At 41.3% G+C, this 14,180-nt stretch overlaps 1 protein-coding gene across 1 annotated transcript in view; it reads left to right on the top strand.

The window, feature by feature from the left end:
- The window catches only part of TMC1 (transmembrane channel like 1), a 123,342-nt gene that overhangs the window by 94,103 nt on the left and 15,059 nt on the right, over positions 1–14,180 (top strand). The window contains exons 14-15 of the mRNA XM_058693236.1: positions 701–829; positions 10,417–10,484. Coding sequence (XP_058549219.1) covers positions 701–829; positions 10,417–10,484 — 197 coding nt within the window. The remainder of the gene's footprint in view (positions 1–700; positions 830–10,416; positions 10,485–14,180) is intronic.

The following is a 14,180-nucleotide window of genomic DNA, read 5'->3' as shown; positions in this document are numbered from 1 at the left end:
TTATCTTATCTTATCTTATCTTATCTCATCTCATCTCATCTCATCTCATCTTATCTTTAAATGTTTATTTATTTATTTTGAGAGAAAGAGAAAGCTAGCAGACAAGCGACGGGGGCGGGGGGCGGGGAGAGAGAGAATCCCAAGCAGACTTCTCATTGTCAGTGCAGAGCCTGACGTGGGGTTCCATCCCACAAACTGTGAGATCATGACCCCAGCAGAGATCGAGAGACTGGGAGTTTGCATGCTTAACTCAGCCACCCAGGTGCCCCTGACTTATAAACATTTTTAACACATTAGACAAACTAATCCTGTGTCATATTTGCTGCCAGTACTTTTCCCAGTGTGTCTTTTTAACTCGATAAATATTGCTGTTTGCTAGATTAAAGTCTTAAACTAACATGTGGTCAATATATTCCTGGTTTTCTTATGTCATACCTATAAAAGTTTTCCAGTAAGAAGACTTTCGATACCGTGGCTTTGGAATGTTGAGACAATTATTTTTAGACTAAGAAAATAAGGGCGAAATAGTCTTCACTTGCTAGATAGGCCTTTTTTTTTTTTTTTTTCTTTTTTTTTTTTTTTTAACTTTTCATTGTGGTTTCTAAGCTAATACTATGCAGAAGCAGAACAAACCTGATGTTGACACTAGGGCCATTTGAAAGGAGAAATGCTCATTTTAATCTGGCTAATATCCCAACAGGAATTTGTGCGGCTGACCGTTTCTGATGTTCTGACCACTTATGTCACAATCCTCGTTGGGGACTTTCTCAGGGCATGTTTTGTGAGGTTTTGCAATTACTGTTGGTGCTGGGATTTGGAATATGGATATGTAAGTATGATATTCACTTTTCTCTTATCAGATTATTCCTTTGTGGATTATCATTTGCACACACAATGCAAGAAAAAGACTTTAGAAGGTGGGGCCACCTGTAAGACATTAATAATGAAGACCAGGGAATACAGTTCTGATTCAGAAGGGTTTCAGACAGGAGTGTCATGATTTCGGACATTCTGGTAAAATTAGCCCGGATGGCTAAAGCAGCGGAGCTCAACCTTTCCGTGAATGTGGTGAACTCAATCGATCTGGGACCCATAGGCAGCCCCCTCCCCTTGAAGCTTGCCGACATTTCTAGAAGCAGGGCGAGATGGGTGTATCAACTGCACATTCTGTTAATTCCTTTGTTTCTACGAAACAGAGTCCTGGACAGTTACTGTGCAGTGCATTGAGGGATAAAAGAATTCAGCAAATATGGTGCTAATTTCAGAAAGCTCGCGGGGTAATGAGAGCTCAGCAGAGACACGAGCAGGGAGATGTGGAAGTTTCAAGGAAGGCCCAGGGTGCTGATAGAGCTTTGGCGAGTGGTGAACCTGAGCTCTGAACTCTGGCAAGATGATTTCCTGCCCCACGACAACAGTGCAAGTTTCTCTGACTCCCTCCCCAGCTCACCCTCTACGCTAAACCCCAGGTGCCCCCCGCAAAGTTCAAGGGCAGCAGCAGGGCACACATCACTCTTGGTCTACCACCTTGTCAGGTGACCGCTGTCCCTCTTTTGCAAGTGTAACAGTCATCTTGGGAACTATGACCTGAAGGGTTGACTGTAATCACTTGCTCTAGATCCTCCAATGGCTTGTAAGTACTTACAATGGATTCCAAATCCCTTTCCAAGGCCTTGGATACCTTATGGGATCTGTTTCTTATTTCTCTCTGAGCTCGTCTTCTACCAATTTTGTTCTTGCTTTACAAAGTCCGTACACTTCGGAATTCTCTCTTATGCTCAAACACAAGATGATCCCTGCATTTGCTCTAGCTGTTTTTCCCTGTAGGGTGCAGATTCCTAGAATCTGGCGCGGTTGATGCCTTCTTGTCATTAAGGACTCAGCTACTGTGTCACCTCCTTTGAGCTGTTCTCTGACCTTCCCATCTAACAGAGCCTACCAGGCACTCTGTCTCAACACTCTGCTTAATTTTCTTCATAGGAGGTATAACTATCTGACATTTCCTTTTAAAAACAACCTTATAACCTATCTCTCACAGTTTGAATGAGAGCCCTGTAAAAACAGAAGCTTTGACCTCTCGGCTTAGAACTATGCTTGTCACATGGCAGGCATTATATGTCGACCAGACGTCAGTGTCAACGTCAGTGTTGAACCTCTGCTTTCTAACACCATCAAGGCAACGCCACCTGTTGACAGAATTCTGCCTGCTTCCATGGACGTGCCCACGGGGTCAGTTCTGGCTTCGTATTGCGGAGCCAGTGCTGTTTCTCCCCTTGCTGGAGGAGGGGTCTCCTTTTCTGCCGCCCTCTCCTCAGTCCCGTGCCCTCTAGTCTCCGGACAAATCCTATACTCAGAACGGTTTCCAGGACACCAGCCTGGATCCTCAGCGTGGCTCTCTGATTTTGAGATTGTACCTTTGATGATTAGGTCATCTCTGCCACCCTCACTGAAAGTGCCTCTGGGACGGGCCAGAAGTGGTTAGGTAATGCTCTTTGGTGAACTCCAGTGAGGTAATTCTATGGATCCAGGATGCTGTTGTATTGTTTTCCCATTCCCTGCTATGAGGTATTCAGCTGGCTTGGTTTCATTTCTATTTTCCCTGTCTGATTCAGCTCTTCTGAGGCCGACGTAAAAATTGCCATTCTTTTCTTAGGCCATTGCTTGGCTTATGCTTGCCTTTTATCCCTTACTGCTTTCTTCTTAAGTGCTAGAAAATTTTGCTTCAAATATGAAGTCAATAAAACATGACCTGGATGCATAAAAGCTGTAATTAAATGACTGTAATTTATTATTTATTGAGTGCTGACGGTGCTCTTGGGTTAGTACAAAGTACAGGAAAAAAGACGAGTTCCTGTCTTAGGTCACAGAGACTTTGTTCCCATGTTACTTTTGGAAGGCTCTTTAGAAAGAAGCCCAATATCCAAACAAGTTTTAAACAGTAAAGGGTGGATGGTGGATCTTCGATGTGGATCCTACTATCATTGGCCCATCACGTAGAGAGGGTACACGGTTGAGTGCTTACCAGGTGCAAATCGGTACGAGCAAACCTCTGTGCTGGGTGATAGGGGTACAGAGATGTAGAAGATGTAAGCCTAAGGAGAGGTTGCACACTTGGGCTAGATGCCTCGATTCAGCTTTCCGATATATGTATTTTTCTCTTGTCTACAGAGTTTTTTTGTTCGTTGGTTTGGTTTTTATTTATTTATTTATTTTTTAATGAGCTCATATTTTACAACTGGAAGTTTTATATTTAAAAAAAATATGGATTTCTTGCTTTTCGTGACATATTGGGAGGGCTGGCAACATTAGATCCACATTCCCACACGGCAGAAATTGGCTGCAGTGAGAAGCCACTGCCTGGCGGCAGATGGAATTTGCATCCCCCGGCCCGCACACTCTTTACTGCCCTTTGATCCCCCAAGTTCTTGTTATCAGTACAGAGCAGAAAATATAAATGCCACAGAAGAAACCAATGGTTGCATGACTTTGGGGGGTGGATGGAGGGAGGGAGAAAGGGAGAGAGGGAGGAAAGGAAAGAGAGAAACAGAAAGAGAGGGAGAAAGAGAAAGAGAGAGAGGAAGAGGGACAGAGAGAGATCAGAAATGCAAAGGCGTGTTGTGGGAAGAGGGCCTTGAGCCGGTCTTGAAAAAGCCTCAGAATTTCAAAGGTCCAGTGGAAGCAAGGGTTCTCAGTGGAGGGACCAACGTAAGACAGGGCCCAGCATTGATTAAATTTTTATTGGGTGTCAGTTAAACTTTATCTAATTTTTAGTTATGGTAATAAATATTATGGTTATGTTTATTTATAGGCATGTAGATAAATATGCTCACAGAGAAGTTATAATGGTAGGCACAGATTGTTTCCTTAAGAGAAATTTCTCTACGTTGAACTGCCCAGTCCTAGAGAATGTAGAATTTAAAAAATTCATTCACTTTTATTTATTCTATTTAAAAAAAATTATTATCGTTTTTTTTTTTTTTTTTTTTTTAATTTGAGAGAGAGCAAGAGAGACAGCATCCGAGCTGGGGAGAGGGGCAGAGGGAGAGAAAGAGAATCTTAAACAGGCTCCATTCTCAGCACAAACTTTCGGTCACTTTTATTACAACAGCTTCTGTAACGACTAAACTCTGTGGACTCCAGCCTCAGCTCCAGAGAGCCACAGAATGTTAATGTCTGGCAGAATGTTGACACAATCAGTCATACATCCTTTATTTCACACCTGAAAATTGAGAGCTTATGAATCGAAGTGAGTTGCCTAGGCTTGTGTGGCCGCCAGGGAATAAACAAGGGCAGGACACAGCCATTGTGTTAAATATGCTGAATGGTATATACTGGTCGTATCAGAGTAACTTGAATGAAAAGCGACCCCATATGGTTCTCCAGTTATAAATTTATGGCCAAAGTATTATCACAACAAACCTATAAAGATGAGCTGAGCTGCGAAAATTACTGGCTAATGGTAGGCTGTTAGAGCACGTAATGTAAGTTAATGTTTTCCAAGGCTTCTCCAAACAGAGCAGACAATTTTCAATGTTTCCGAAGTGTTCACTGACTCATAGGACGTGGAATGGTTTCTCCCAGGAGGGATTTTAGCGCCCCCAGGCTCGGCACAACTGCCCTAAAGCCTCACGTAAACTCTTTGGGTTTCCTGCAACAGTTCAACACAGAATGCCTTTATTTTCAGTTTAGCTTGTGTTGACATTACCTTTGCTATTCATCAATAAAAAAAGGTAAAAGGTATGCAAGAAGAAATAGAACTGAATACATAGCGTGGTATTAGAACATGGTCAATCAAATGAAACCTCAGCATCTTGTTTCAAGTTACATTTTTGAGGTGGTCCTTGTTAAATTTACATAAATGGAAAATATAAGAGGTTTCCCTGAGATCTGATGAAGGGGTTCAAGATTATTAATCAATGAGAGGCATATGTTTGACAGATCATAAAAGTGGACTCCATAGTATAGTATATCTTATGTAGTTCTTATTATATGTCAGAACTTCTACAAAATACTTTACACATATTATTGCATGTATTCATACCAGCAATGCTATGAGGTAGCTCCTTTTTTCCCCGACTTTACAGTAAATAAGCCTTAGAGGATGTTTCATAATTTTCTCAAAGACATCCCTAATCATTGGTGGAACTAGGACTCAAACTCAGTTGAATCAGCGTCAAAGCCATCAACCAGATTTCTGTCATGTTAAATTTTCACTGTAACGCTTAACCCTAGAAATTTCAAGGACTCTGTCAAGTCATGATGAATTCATGAGCCAATCTATGACATGGGTAACTCAAAGCACTCCCAAGATTAGACAGTTCACCTGCAATAGAACGGAGTTAACAAGAAAGCCTGTGATGTACAATTAGAAAGAGGGGCACCTGGGTGGCTCAGTTGGTTAAGCATCTAACTCTTGATTTCAGCTCAGGTCACGATTTCACTGTTGTGAGATCAAGCCCTGTGCCGAGCTCTGCGTCAGGCTCCGATTAGAAATAAACTGATGTTCTCTAGCTGGGAATGAGGTATTATTTAACAGTCCAGGAAGATGCCATGCTAAGGAGTCAGTAAGAAGTCTTGAGTATCCCATGAAGGATTGACAACATGGAAAAAGGGACAGTACATTCTGGATGTGAAGTTCCACTTGAACATTGGACAGTATGTCTGCAGACAACGAGGGTTGAAGTACAAAGCCCCGAGTTTTCTGAATCACCCTAGTAGATGAGGCTAGGATTTGTCCTACGTCAGTGGTTCTTATATTTGAGGAGACAACAGTATCCCCCGAAGGCATGTGAAAACACAGCATTTCTGATCTGGGACAGGTCCCGGAGAATTTACTTTTCATTTTCTTTTTTAAAATTTATTTGTTTGTTTGTTTGTTTATTTATTTATTTATTTATTTATTGAGAGAGCACTCATGCAAGTGGGGGAGGGGCAGAGAGAGGGAGCCTGAAACAGGCTTCAGGCTCTGAGCTGTCAGCATAAAGCCCAACACAAGACTTGAACCCACAAACCGTGAGATCATGACCTGAGCCGAAGTTGGACGCTTAACTGACTGAACCACGCAGGCGCACCCAAAATTTACTTTTCTAACAAACTCCTGGGTAATACTGCTGCTTCTGGTCTGGGGACCAGAACAGTCTTGAGAACCATTGACCCAGAGTGATTTCAGCTGTGGGCAAGTGAGATTTGTATGTCAGACAGGACATTGCAATGACAGAATTCTCTCTGAGATATTCCACAATATCCATAGGTTAATGATCTATCCCAAATAACTAAGCTTGCAGACAGAGGATGAGTTTTCATGGCTCTTCAGTCCAGTGACAACCATCTGTCTTCGTTGTGGGCAGATGACTGACTCCCGCCCGCCACAAAGGTCCAGAAATAAAACAAGATAATTTCCAATCCCTTGACTGTTACAGACCTCAGCCTAAATCCAAATGGGATCTGCTTTTGCTGGCCCCTAAAAGTCTTATCAGGGATGAGCAGCCCTTAGTGATTTTGTTATATGCATCCCATTTGAATCAGTTCATTTCTCAGTTTTCAGGAAAACCTATTTTTTCCCAAGCATCATTTACCTTCAAGCTATTTATGTTTTAGAGGCAATTAAGCAAACGTATTGCAAACTGATTTATGCTTGTGTTATTAAAGTATTGCTTTTAAAACTTTAAAATACAATATCATCTCAGGTTTTCATTAAATCCATCTCTAAAAGAATGAGTATTGAATTTTATAGCGTGTGAGTGTGTGTGTGTGTGTGTGTGTGTGCGCGCGCACATGTGTGTTTGCCTCCTTACTTTTGTTTTTGGTTTTTTTTTGGAGTGAGATTTTCTGAGTTGAACTCATATAGTATTCAAGTGCATTTCTAAGATGTTTACAGAGAAGCAATTCTTTAATAACTGCATCTAATTTTTCAACCCATTACAGATTTTAGATTAGAAAAGGATTTTAGAAATGATCTAGTTCAGAAGTTGGCAGACTTTCCCTGTAAAGTAAAGGGCTGGATGGTAAGTGTTCTCACTTCTGCAGGTGTGATATTGTGATAAAATAAGAAATATATATTTTGGTCTCCATCTCCTGGGCAGAGCTCCTAAAACCTTTGTAATTTCCTAAGCGGTACAGGTGCTAGGATCATCTTTTGTTCCAATATTTGGTCTTTGATGCTGGTTCCTGATACAGAGCCCCCAAATTCTTTGGGATTACCTGGGTAACGGGAACATTGCTTGTTCCAATGAGACAATGCTTGGTGGCTCCTAGATAGCTTCAGGATGGGGACTGGTCAACAGAAAGGCCGAACCACGATTAGAAGCTTGAAACTTTCAGCCCTATCTCCCCCATCCTCCAGGGAGGGGAGAGGGGCTGGAGAGTGAGTTAATGATTGATCATGCTTACTGATGAAGTCTCCATAAAACTCCCTGACCTGTGGGGTTCAGAGAGCTAGCAGGTCGCTGAACATGTTGAGGTGCTGGGAGGGTGGTGTGCTTGGAAAGGACATTCGTGCCCTTTTCCTCATACCTTGCCCTATGCACATGCACCTCCTCCATCTGTCTATTCCTGCCATATTTAATAATAAACAGTAGCCGAACAAATCAACTGTTTTCTGTAGTTCTGTGAGCCGTTCTAGCAAATTATCAAACTTGAGGAGGGAGATGTAGGATCCTCTGACTTAGAGCCAGTCACTTGGCATATATGTGAACTTGCGATTGGTGTCTGCAGTGGGGCAGTCTTGTGGGACTGCGCCCTTAACCTGTGGGGTCTGCACAAGTTCGGGACAGTCAGTGTCAGAACTGAGTTAAATGCTAGAGCATCCAGCTTATGTCTGTAGAGAATCGGGGCACTGTTTAGCATGGGGGGAAAGCCCACACATCTGTATCAGAAGTACTGTGCGTGGAGTGTAGAAAACACTTTTGCTTTCAGCAGGCGATATGATCTCGGTGGGGACTGTTGAGCTCTCCTGTTTTAGTGTCCAGCAGCCACAGACAATACATAAACGAACAAAGGCCGCTGTCTTCTAATAACTATCTATTTACAAAAACAGACAATGGGTCCAGATTGGGCTTCTGGTCCACAGTGTGACAACCACTGACCTAGTTTTTCGCACCAGTTTATCTGTGAGGAAACTGAGGCCTGACGAGATATGAACGGGCCCAGCTCACGCAGCTAGGAAATGGCAGGGCAAGGTCTAATACTCAGACAAGTGTGTGGACCCCAAACCCTTGGTACAGTAGGGACGCCCTCTACCCATCTTTTGCATCAGGTCAATTTGTGCATCAAAGGTTGTATTCCTCGGGCTGACCCTGCTGCACACACAGTATGCGAACAAAGGCTCCCAATGTGTCCTTTATGTTTTTATAGTTACCTAGTTGTAAAAATATCTCAAATGGGCTTTAAGAGGCTTATATATTTGTGAGAGTAAAGAAAATACACTTCTAAAGGGTTGAATTTTTTAAATTTTACATAGCTTGGTGGGCTAAATCATGGCACTATTCTAAAGAGGTCAAAGATGAAGGTTTGGTTCTTAAACTGACATGGAGAAGAGCCGTTCCAAGGCCACAGATGGCACAGGCCACCCAGCTGAGCATTTGTCAAATGTGTTCTGTAAGCTCACGAGGCTTCAGGCAGAGGAAAAGGTGGTCCAGAGCACAGCGCTCCTGATGAAATTGGGGCCTGGATTCAAGAACTCTCGAGGGAAGGCATTCAAAAGCTGTGATCGTTCTGTTGGGGTTCCAAACCAGACAAGTCTCTCATCTTCTTACAAATATTTTTAGGGGGGGTTCTTGAGTTTGAAAAGAAGAGTGACGCTTGTGTGTGCATGTGTGTGGGCGTGAGCATGCGTGTGTGTGGGCTGCGTGTGTATGTGTGTCAGCAGGGAGTTTTGATGAAGATACAGGGGGTCTGAAGCCACCTCCACAGATGCCGGGATCTGGGACAGGATTAAGGACCTGCTTCCCGTTTGGTCTCTCTTTCATGGTCTTCTTGGTGCTCTCAGTTCACAATTTCGCTTTTCTTTCTGTTGTCACTGGTTAGTCAGTTTCCTGACTGATTGTTCTCTAGCCCAGCTCAAGTAGGAGCCAGTTTCATTGCTGTTGCTAATTAGCATTACTCCCATTGATAGACGCTTTCCTTCTAGGATGCCTGATGTGTTACCAGAAAGCCTTTCGACAGGCCACCCTGGGACAGATGCCCACCTCAGTTCCTATTGGTGGGCCCTCTGTACAAAAAAAACAGCCTGATGCTGCACCCTAAGCAGGGTGGCATCTAGGAGACAAACACTGGATATTGAGTTGAATGACTTCTTAAACTTTAATTGTCTCTCTCTATATTCATTTTATTGTAAAGGAAATCCACATTTTTTTGAAAAATACAGTGAAACATTGGATTGCGAGTAACTTATTCTGCAAGTGTCCCACAAGACGAGCAAGCATTTCTAATAAATCTTTACTTGATAATCAAGGATGCCTTGCAATGCAAGTAGTAAGTGATACCGAATGTCACGTGATCACAAGTGAGCCAATGGTTCTTGAAACTCGCTTTGATATATGAGTCCTTTGGATTACAAGCATGTTTCCAGAACAAATTATGCTCGCAAACCAAGGTTTTACGGTGTTTTAAAGTATGCAAACTTAAGGAAGAAAATTAAAGTCATGATACATCCCCCACCTATAACACCTGGTAATTTGTTGGGCATTTTCAAGTCTTTTCCTTATGCATAATTTCATATTCAGCTGATAAAAATAATGAATGTATAATTTTATATATTTGTTGCTTAACATCAAATCCTAGTTTTCTTTTGCGTAAGTAAGCATTCTTCAAACGGTGACCTTGATTATGTGCACTGTATATCACAGTATAGATATACTGTATTTACTTAACCAATACATATGAAGAAAAGGCTATAAAAAGGTTATCTTTTCCATTATGAGGTATGTTTAAAAATTTAATTCCTGCCCTCTCGCTCTCTAAATTTTCCAAGTTCTGGCTCATGTGCCCAGAGAGTCATTATTGGATATTTAGATGGTGTCATCTCTGCTTGTTACACTTTGTCAGCATTTAAGCTCGATTTGTTAACTCACATTCCCAGAGGTAGACTCATAGGGCCAAAGAGACTGAGATTTTCTTAAGCTTTTAATATACATTGTCAAACTTTTCCCAGAAGGTTGCTCCAATTTTTACAGTAGGCCATGCATGAGAGCCCAGTGGTCCACACGTTCACAACATTTTGAATGACTGCTTTAGAAAATGAGCCTTACTTTGTTAAAAAGGGCGCTGCATTATTTTATTTAGCACTACTTGTTTATTAGATTGATTATTCCGTGATTATTGCTGCATGGAAACATACCTATGCAGAAACATGTACCACTCGGGTTTTTCAGTTTGCACCATTTGATATGTTAATCCAGCAAATGTCTGTGTCTTCTGTAGCCTTCATACACTGAATTTGACATCAGCGGCAATGTCCTCGCTCTGATCTTCAACCAAGGCATGATCTGGTAGGTCTGCTATTGGACTGTTTACAACTTACAGAAAAGCCGCAAAGAACATTATTGCATAATGCATTGTAGCCTGGTATCAGAGAGGTCCCCAGTCTGGGTCTAACTCAACTGTTGCCTTTGCAAAGTGGATAGGAAAATCTTGTTTATATTTGTATTTATATTTATATTATATTTACATTATATTTATATTTATATTATATTATGTTTATTTTCTATTATATTAATATATTTATACTTGTATTTATATTCATATTTGTATTATAATTACAATTACATTTATATTTATACTTGTATTTATATTCATATTTATATTTGTATTATACTTACATTCACATTTATATTATACTTATATTTGTATTTATATTCATATTTATATTTATATTATATTTATATTACATTTATATTATATTTCTATTTATTTTTATTTATATTTATATCTTAATTCTTCATCCTCAAAGACATCTGCCTGTTTTGCAGAGCGTTCCTTTATCAAATACTGGGAGTGTATTTCCGCTTTGTAGCTTCTTTGAAAGCTTTTTTATACTTTTATATCCTGTGACACTAGGGTCTACTGGTGAAACATTAATGGTCCCATAGCCACATGTTCAGTATGAAATAAATTAATGTAAGGCCCTTCTGAAAAACTGATTTTATTCTGTCATTATCGAGTGTGTTTAGAATACAACTTGTTGTTGCTTTTGAAAAAAATATCTTACCAAATCCAGTAGTTTTAGGTAACTGGACTACTGGAGATGTAACTTATGTTTTAGGAAGTTCAAGCTAAAAATACGATCACTGTTTCGTAACTTGTTTCACAGGCCATTTACACATCAGAATTATGTCTTTTGATGTACGAAGGATTGTCATATCTTTTATTAAATGAAAGCATTCTCACTGTAAACCTTGACAGGTTAAGATGAGCCGATATAGTAGAAACTGTTTTTGAGTTTAAAAATTGGTTCATGGCATGCGATTCATCTAGGGACCATGTGTCTTGGAAATCTGTCACTTTTAACTAAGAACACCCAACCCACAAGCTACAATTGAGCATCTTTATCTTACTGACACTTGTTTAATAAAACACCGTGCCACTGACCACGCCGTTGTCCTATGTACTAGTCCTAGTAACTTGGCTCAAATTTTGCACAAGCTTTATATAGCACTTAAATCCTTCAACCATGGCTGCATTGAGCTGTTAAACCTTTGCAAGACTGGACCTCTCTGCAAATGTTAAAATTATCTTGCTTTAGTAATATAAAGACCATAATCAAGGACCCCATCATCCTGCCCTGGGGTCTGTCCAATTCCTGTGCCTCACTAGGTCAATACATATGAAGAAAAGGCTATAAAAAGATGATCTTTTCCATTATCAGGTACATTTAAAAATCTAATTCCTGCCCTCTCGCTTTCTAAATTTTGCAAGTTATGGCTCATGTGCCCACAGAGTCATTAAAGAGTGAAACGCATCTTTCATTCTCTAAGCAAGGAGGAAAGTCAAGTTGGTCCAACATATGACCACCAACAGGGAGAGTAAAGGGAAAAGCTTCTAGCAGTTCTGGATCTTTCATTTTCTGGAGGGGATTCTGCTGTCACAGCAGAAAATGGCTAACTTCACTACTGGAACAATGAGAAACCATCACCTTGTATCAGTTTTAAAACTCCCTGGCTTCTACACAGAGTGCCACAAATCCCTCAGGCCTGGTGGATGCCATTTGTGCAGACACATGCTACATGTCTGTTTCTTGTTCTTTCGTAGCAAAGACAACAGACTGGCCTAGAAATTCATTTTCATGATCAGAAAAGCCGTCGAAATGGCTGTCCTGATTCGTTTCGCTTATAATTTTGCAACTATTTAGTCCACCATGGTTCATGTTGAAATTCTTTTTTTTTTTTTTTTTTAATTTTTTTTTCAACATTTTTTATTTATTTTTGGGACAGAGAGAGACAGAGCATGAACGGGGGAGGGGCAGAGAGAGAGGAAGACACAGAATCGGAAACAGGCTCCAGGCTCCGAGCCATCGGCCCAGAGCCTGACGCGGGGCTCGAACTCACGGACCGCGAGATCGTGACCTGGCTGAAGTCGGACGCTTAACCGACTGCGCCACCCAGGCGCCCCTCATGTTGAAATTCTTAAATATCCAAAACCCTTCCCCCATTCTCTCATGGGCAGACCCATTACCAAAATCTCTCCGCTATCCCTTTCTGTGTATTCCTCCTTTAGATAGTGGTCAAGCCTTGCTTCTTGTTGGTCTGAAGAGGACATTAGAATGTGATGGTGTTTTTTTGAGCGTACAGAGATAATTACACCCCGGAGTTACAGAAGCAAAAGAACTATTGCTTACTTTCAGGTCAACCCTTTGGACAGATGGTCTTTTTCCTAAGTCCCAGAAAGTTGGTAAAGGAGGGAGGATATGGTTGGTGGGCAAGGCGTGAGGAGTGTGTGTTCCAAGTGTGGTAGGCTCCCCCACACAAGGGGACTCACACATGGTAAGCTGCTATCTTATGAGGCGCAAGGAACTGATACTGGAGCTTGGTCACACAGAAACAAAAGACTGTGGGACGTTTGCACTCACGTCCGTTGGTTTGTGACTGGCGACATTCAGGTACAGCTTTAGGGGTTTCTAATTAGTGGGTGTTCTTAAAGTCCAACTTTAAAGGTAAAATCCATTTTGGCATGTAATTGGCTGACATGATCAGTACACTTTTATATCACGCACTTCATTTTAAAATGGATAGCACAGGGTTTCGTCATCGTATTTTAAAACGACAAACACGTGTCATATCTCTATCAGAACAGGGTGTAGGGGCAGCAGAAACAGTGAGACAGAAGACGGGTGTGGACATTGCTCCAACACTGTCTCTTTGTGCACCTCTTCTACCTTGTCCCTGTCTGCTACCTCATTTTCTTGGTTGATCAGATGTGAATAATTTACTTGACATGTACCATGTCACTGGAGTAATAAGGAGAGCTCAATGAAAGAAGCTTTCATTCGCTTTGATCTTCTTGGAAGAAAAGCACTTTATAAGGCTAAGGTATTACAAGGATCTTGAACTGACAGATGACAGGATCAAGTGTGGGTAAGGGACTTAGTGAGCCGAGCTGATTAGTGAGTCACCGGCAAAGACAGTTTGAGCATTAGGGTTCAGCTATCACTGTGCCAGGATCTGTTTTTCTAGGTTATGGTTCTTGAACCTGTTTGTTCAGAGTGCCCATTTGATATTTATTTTGAAAATCTGAGGTTTATAGGTGCACGTACCTAGGTGTGTGCATATATACGTATACAGACGAATGATGCATATACATATATGTACAAATGTGTGTGGCTTTAGGTAAGTCTAGGAATTAAATTATATACAGAATTGTGTCTGAGGGTAAACTAGGTTGTATAGCAGCTAAACACCACCCCCTCCCCCCCAAAGCTTAGTGGTTTACAAAGGGAAAAGTTTTCTTCTTATGTACTCTGCATGTTCAATGTGGGTCGGTAGAGGGATCTGCTCTTGTGAGTTACTCTCACTCTAGAGTCCTAGACCGGCCAAACTGAGTCCATCTGGAACAACACTGGATAGGGTAGCAGAGAGATGAGAAAAAAATCCACACAGGGCTTTCAACATTTCTATCCAGTAGTGAGACACCTCATTTTGATTTCCATTTCCTTGGGCAAAACAAATCGTATGGCCAAGCCCTGCTTTAGA

This window comes from Neofelis nebulosa, chromosome 12 (assembly GCF_028018385.1).
Source record: "Neofelis nebulosa isolate mNeoNeb1 chromosome 12, mNeoNeb1.pri, whole genome shotgun sequence".
NCBI classification, from domain to species: Eukaryota; Metazoa; Chordata; class Mammalia; order Carnivora; family Felidae; genus Neofelis; species Neofelis nebulosa.
The sequence above is the reverse complement of the archived record's forward strand: the minus strand, read 5'-3'. Positions and strand labels throughout refer to the sequence as shown.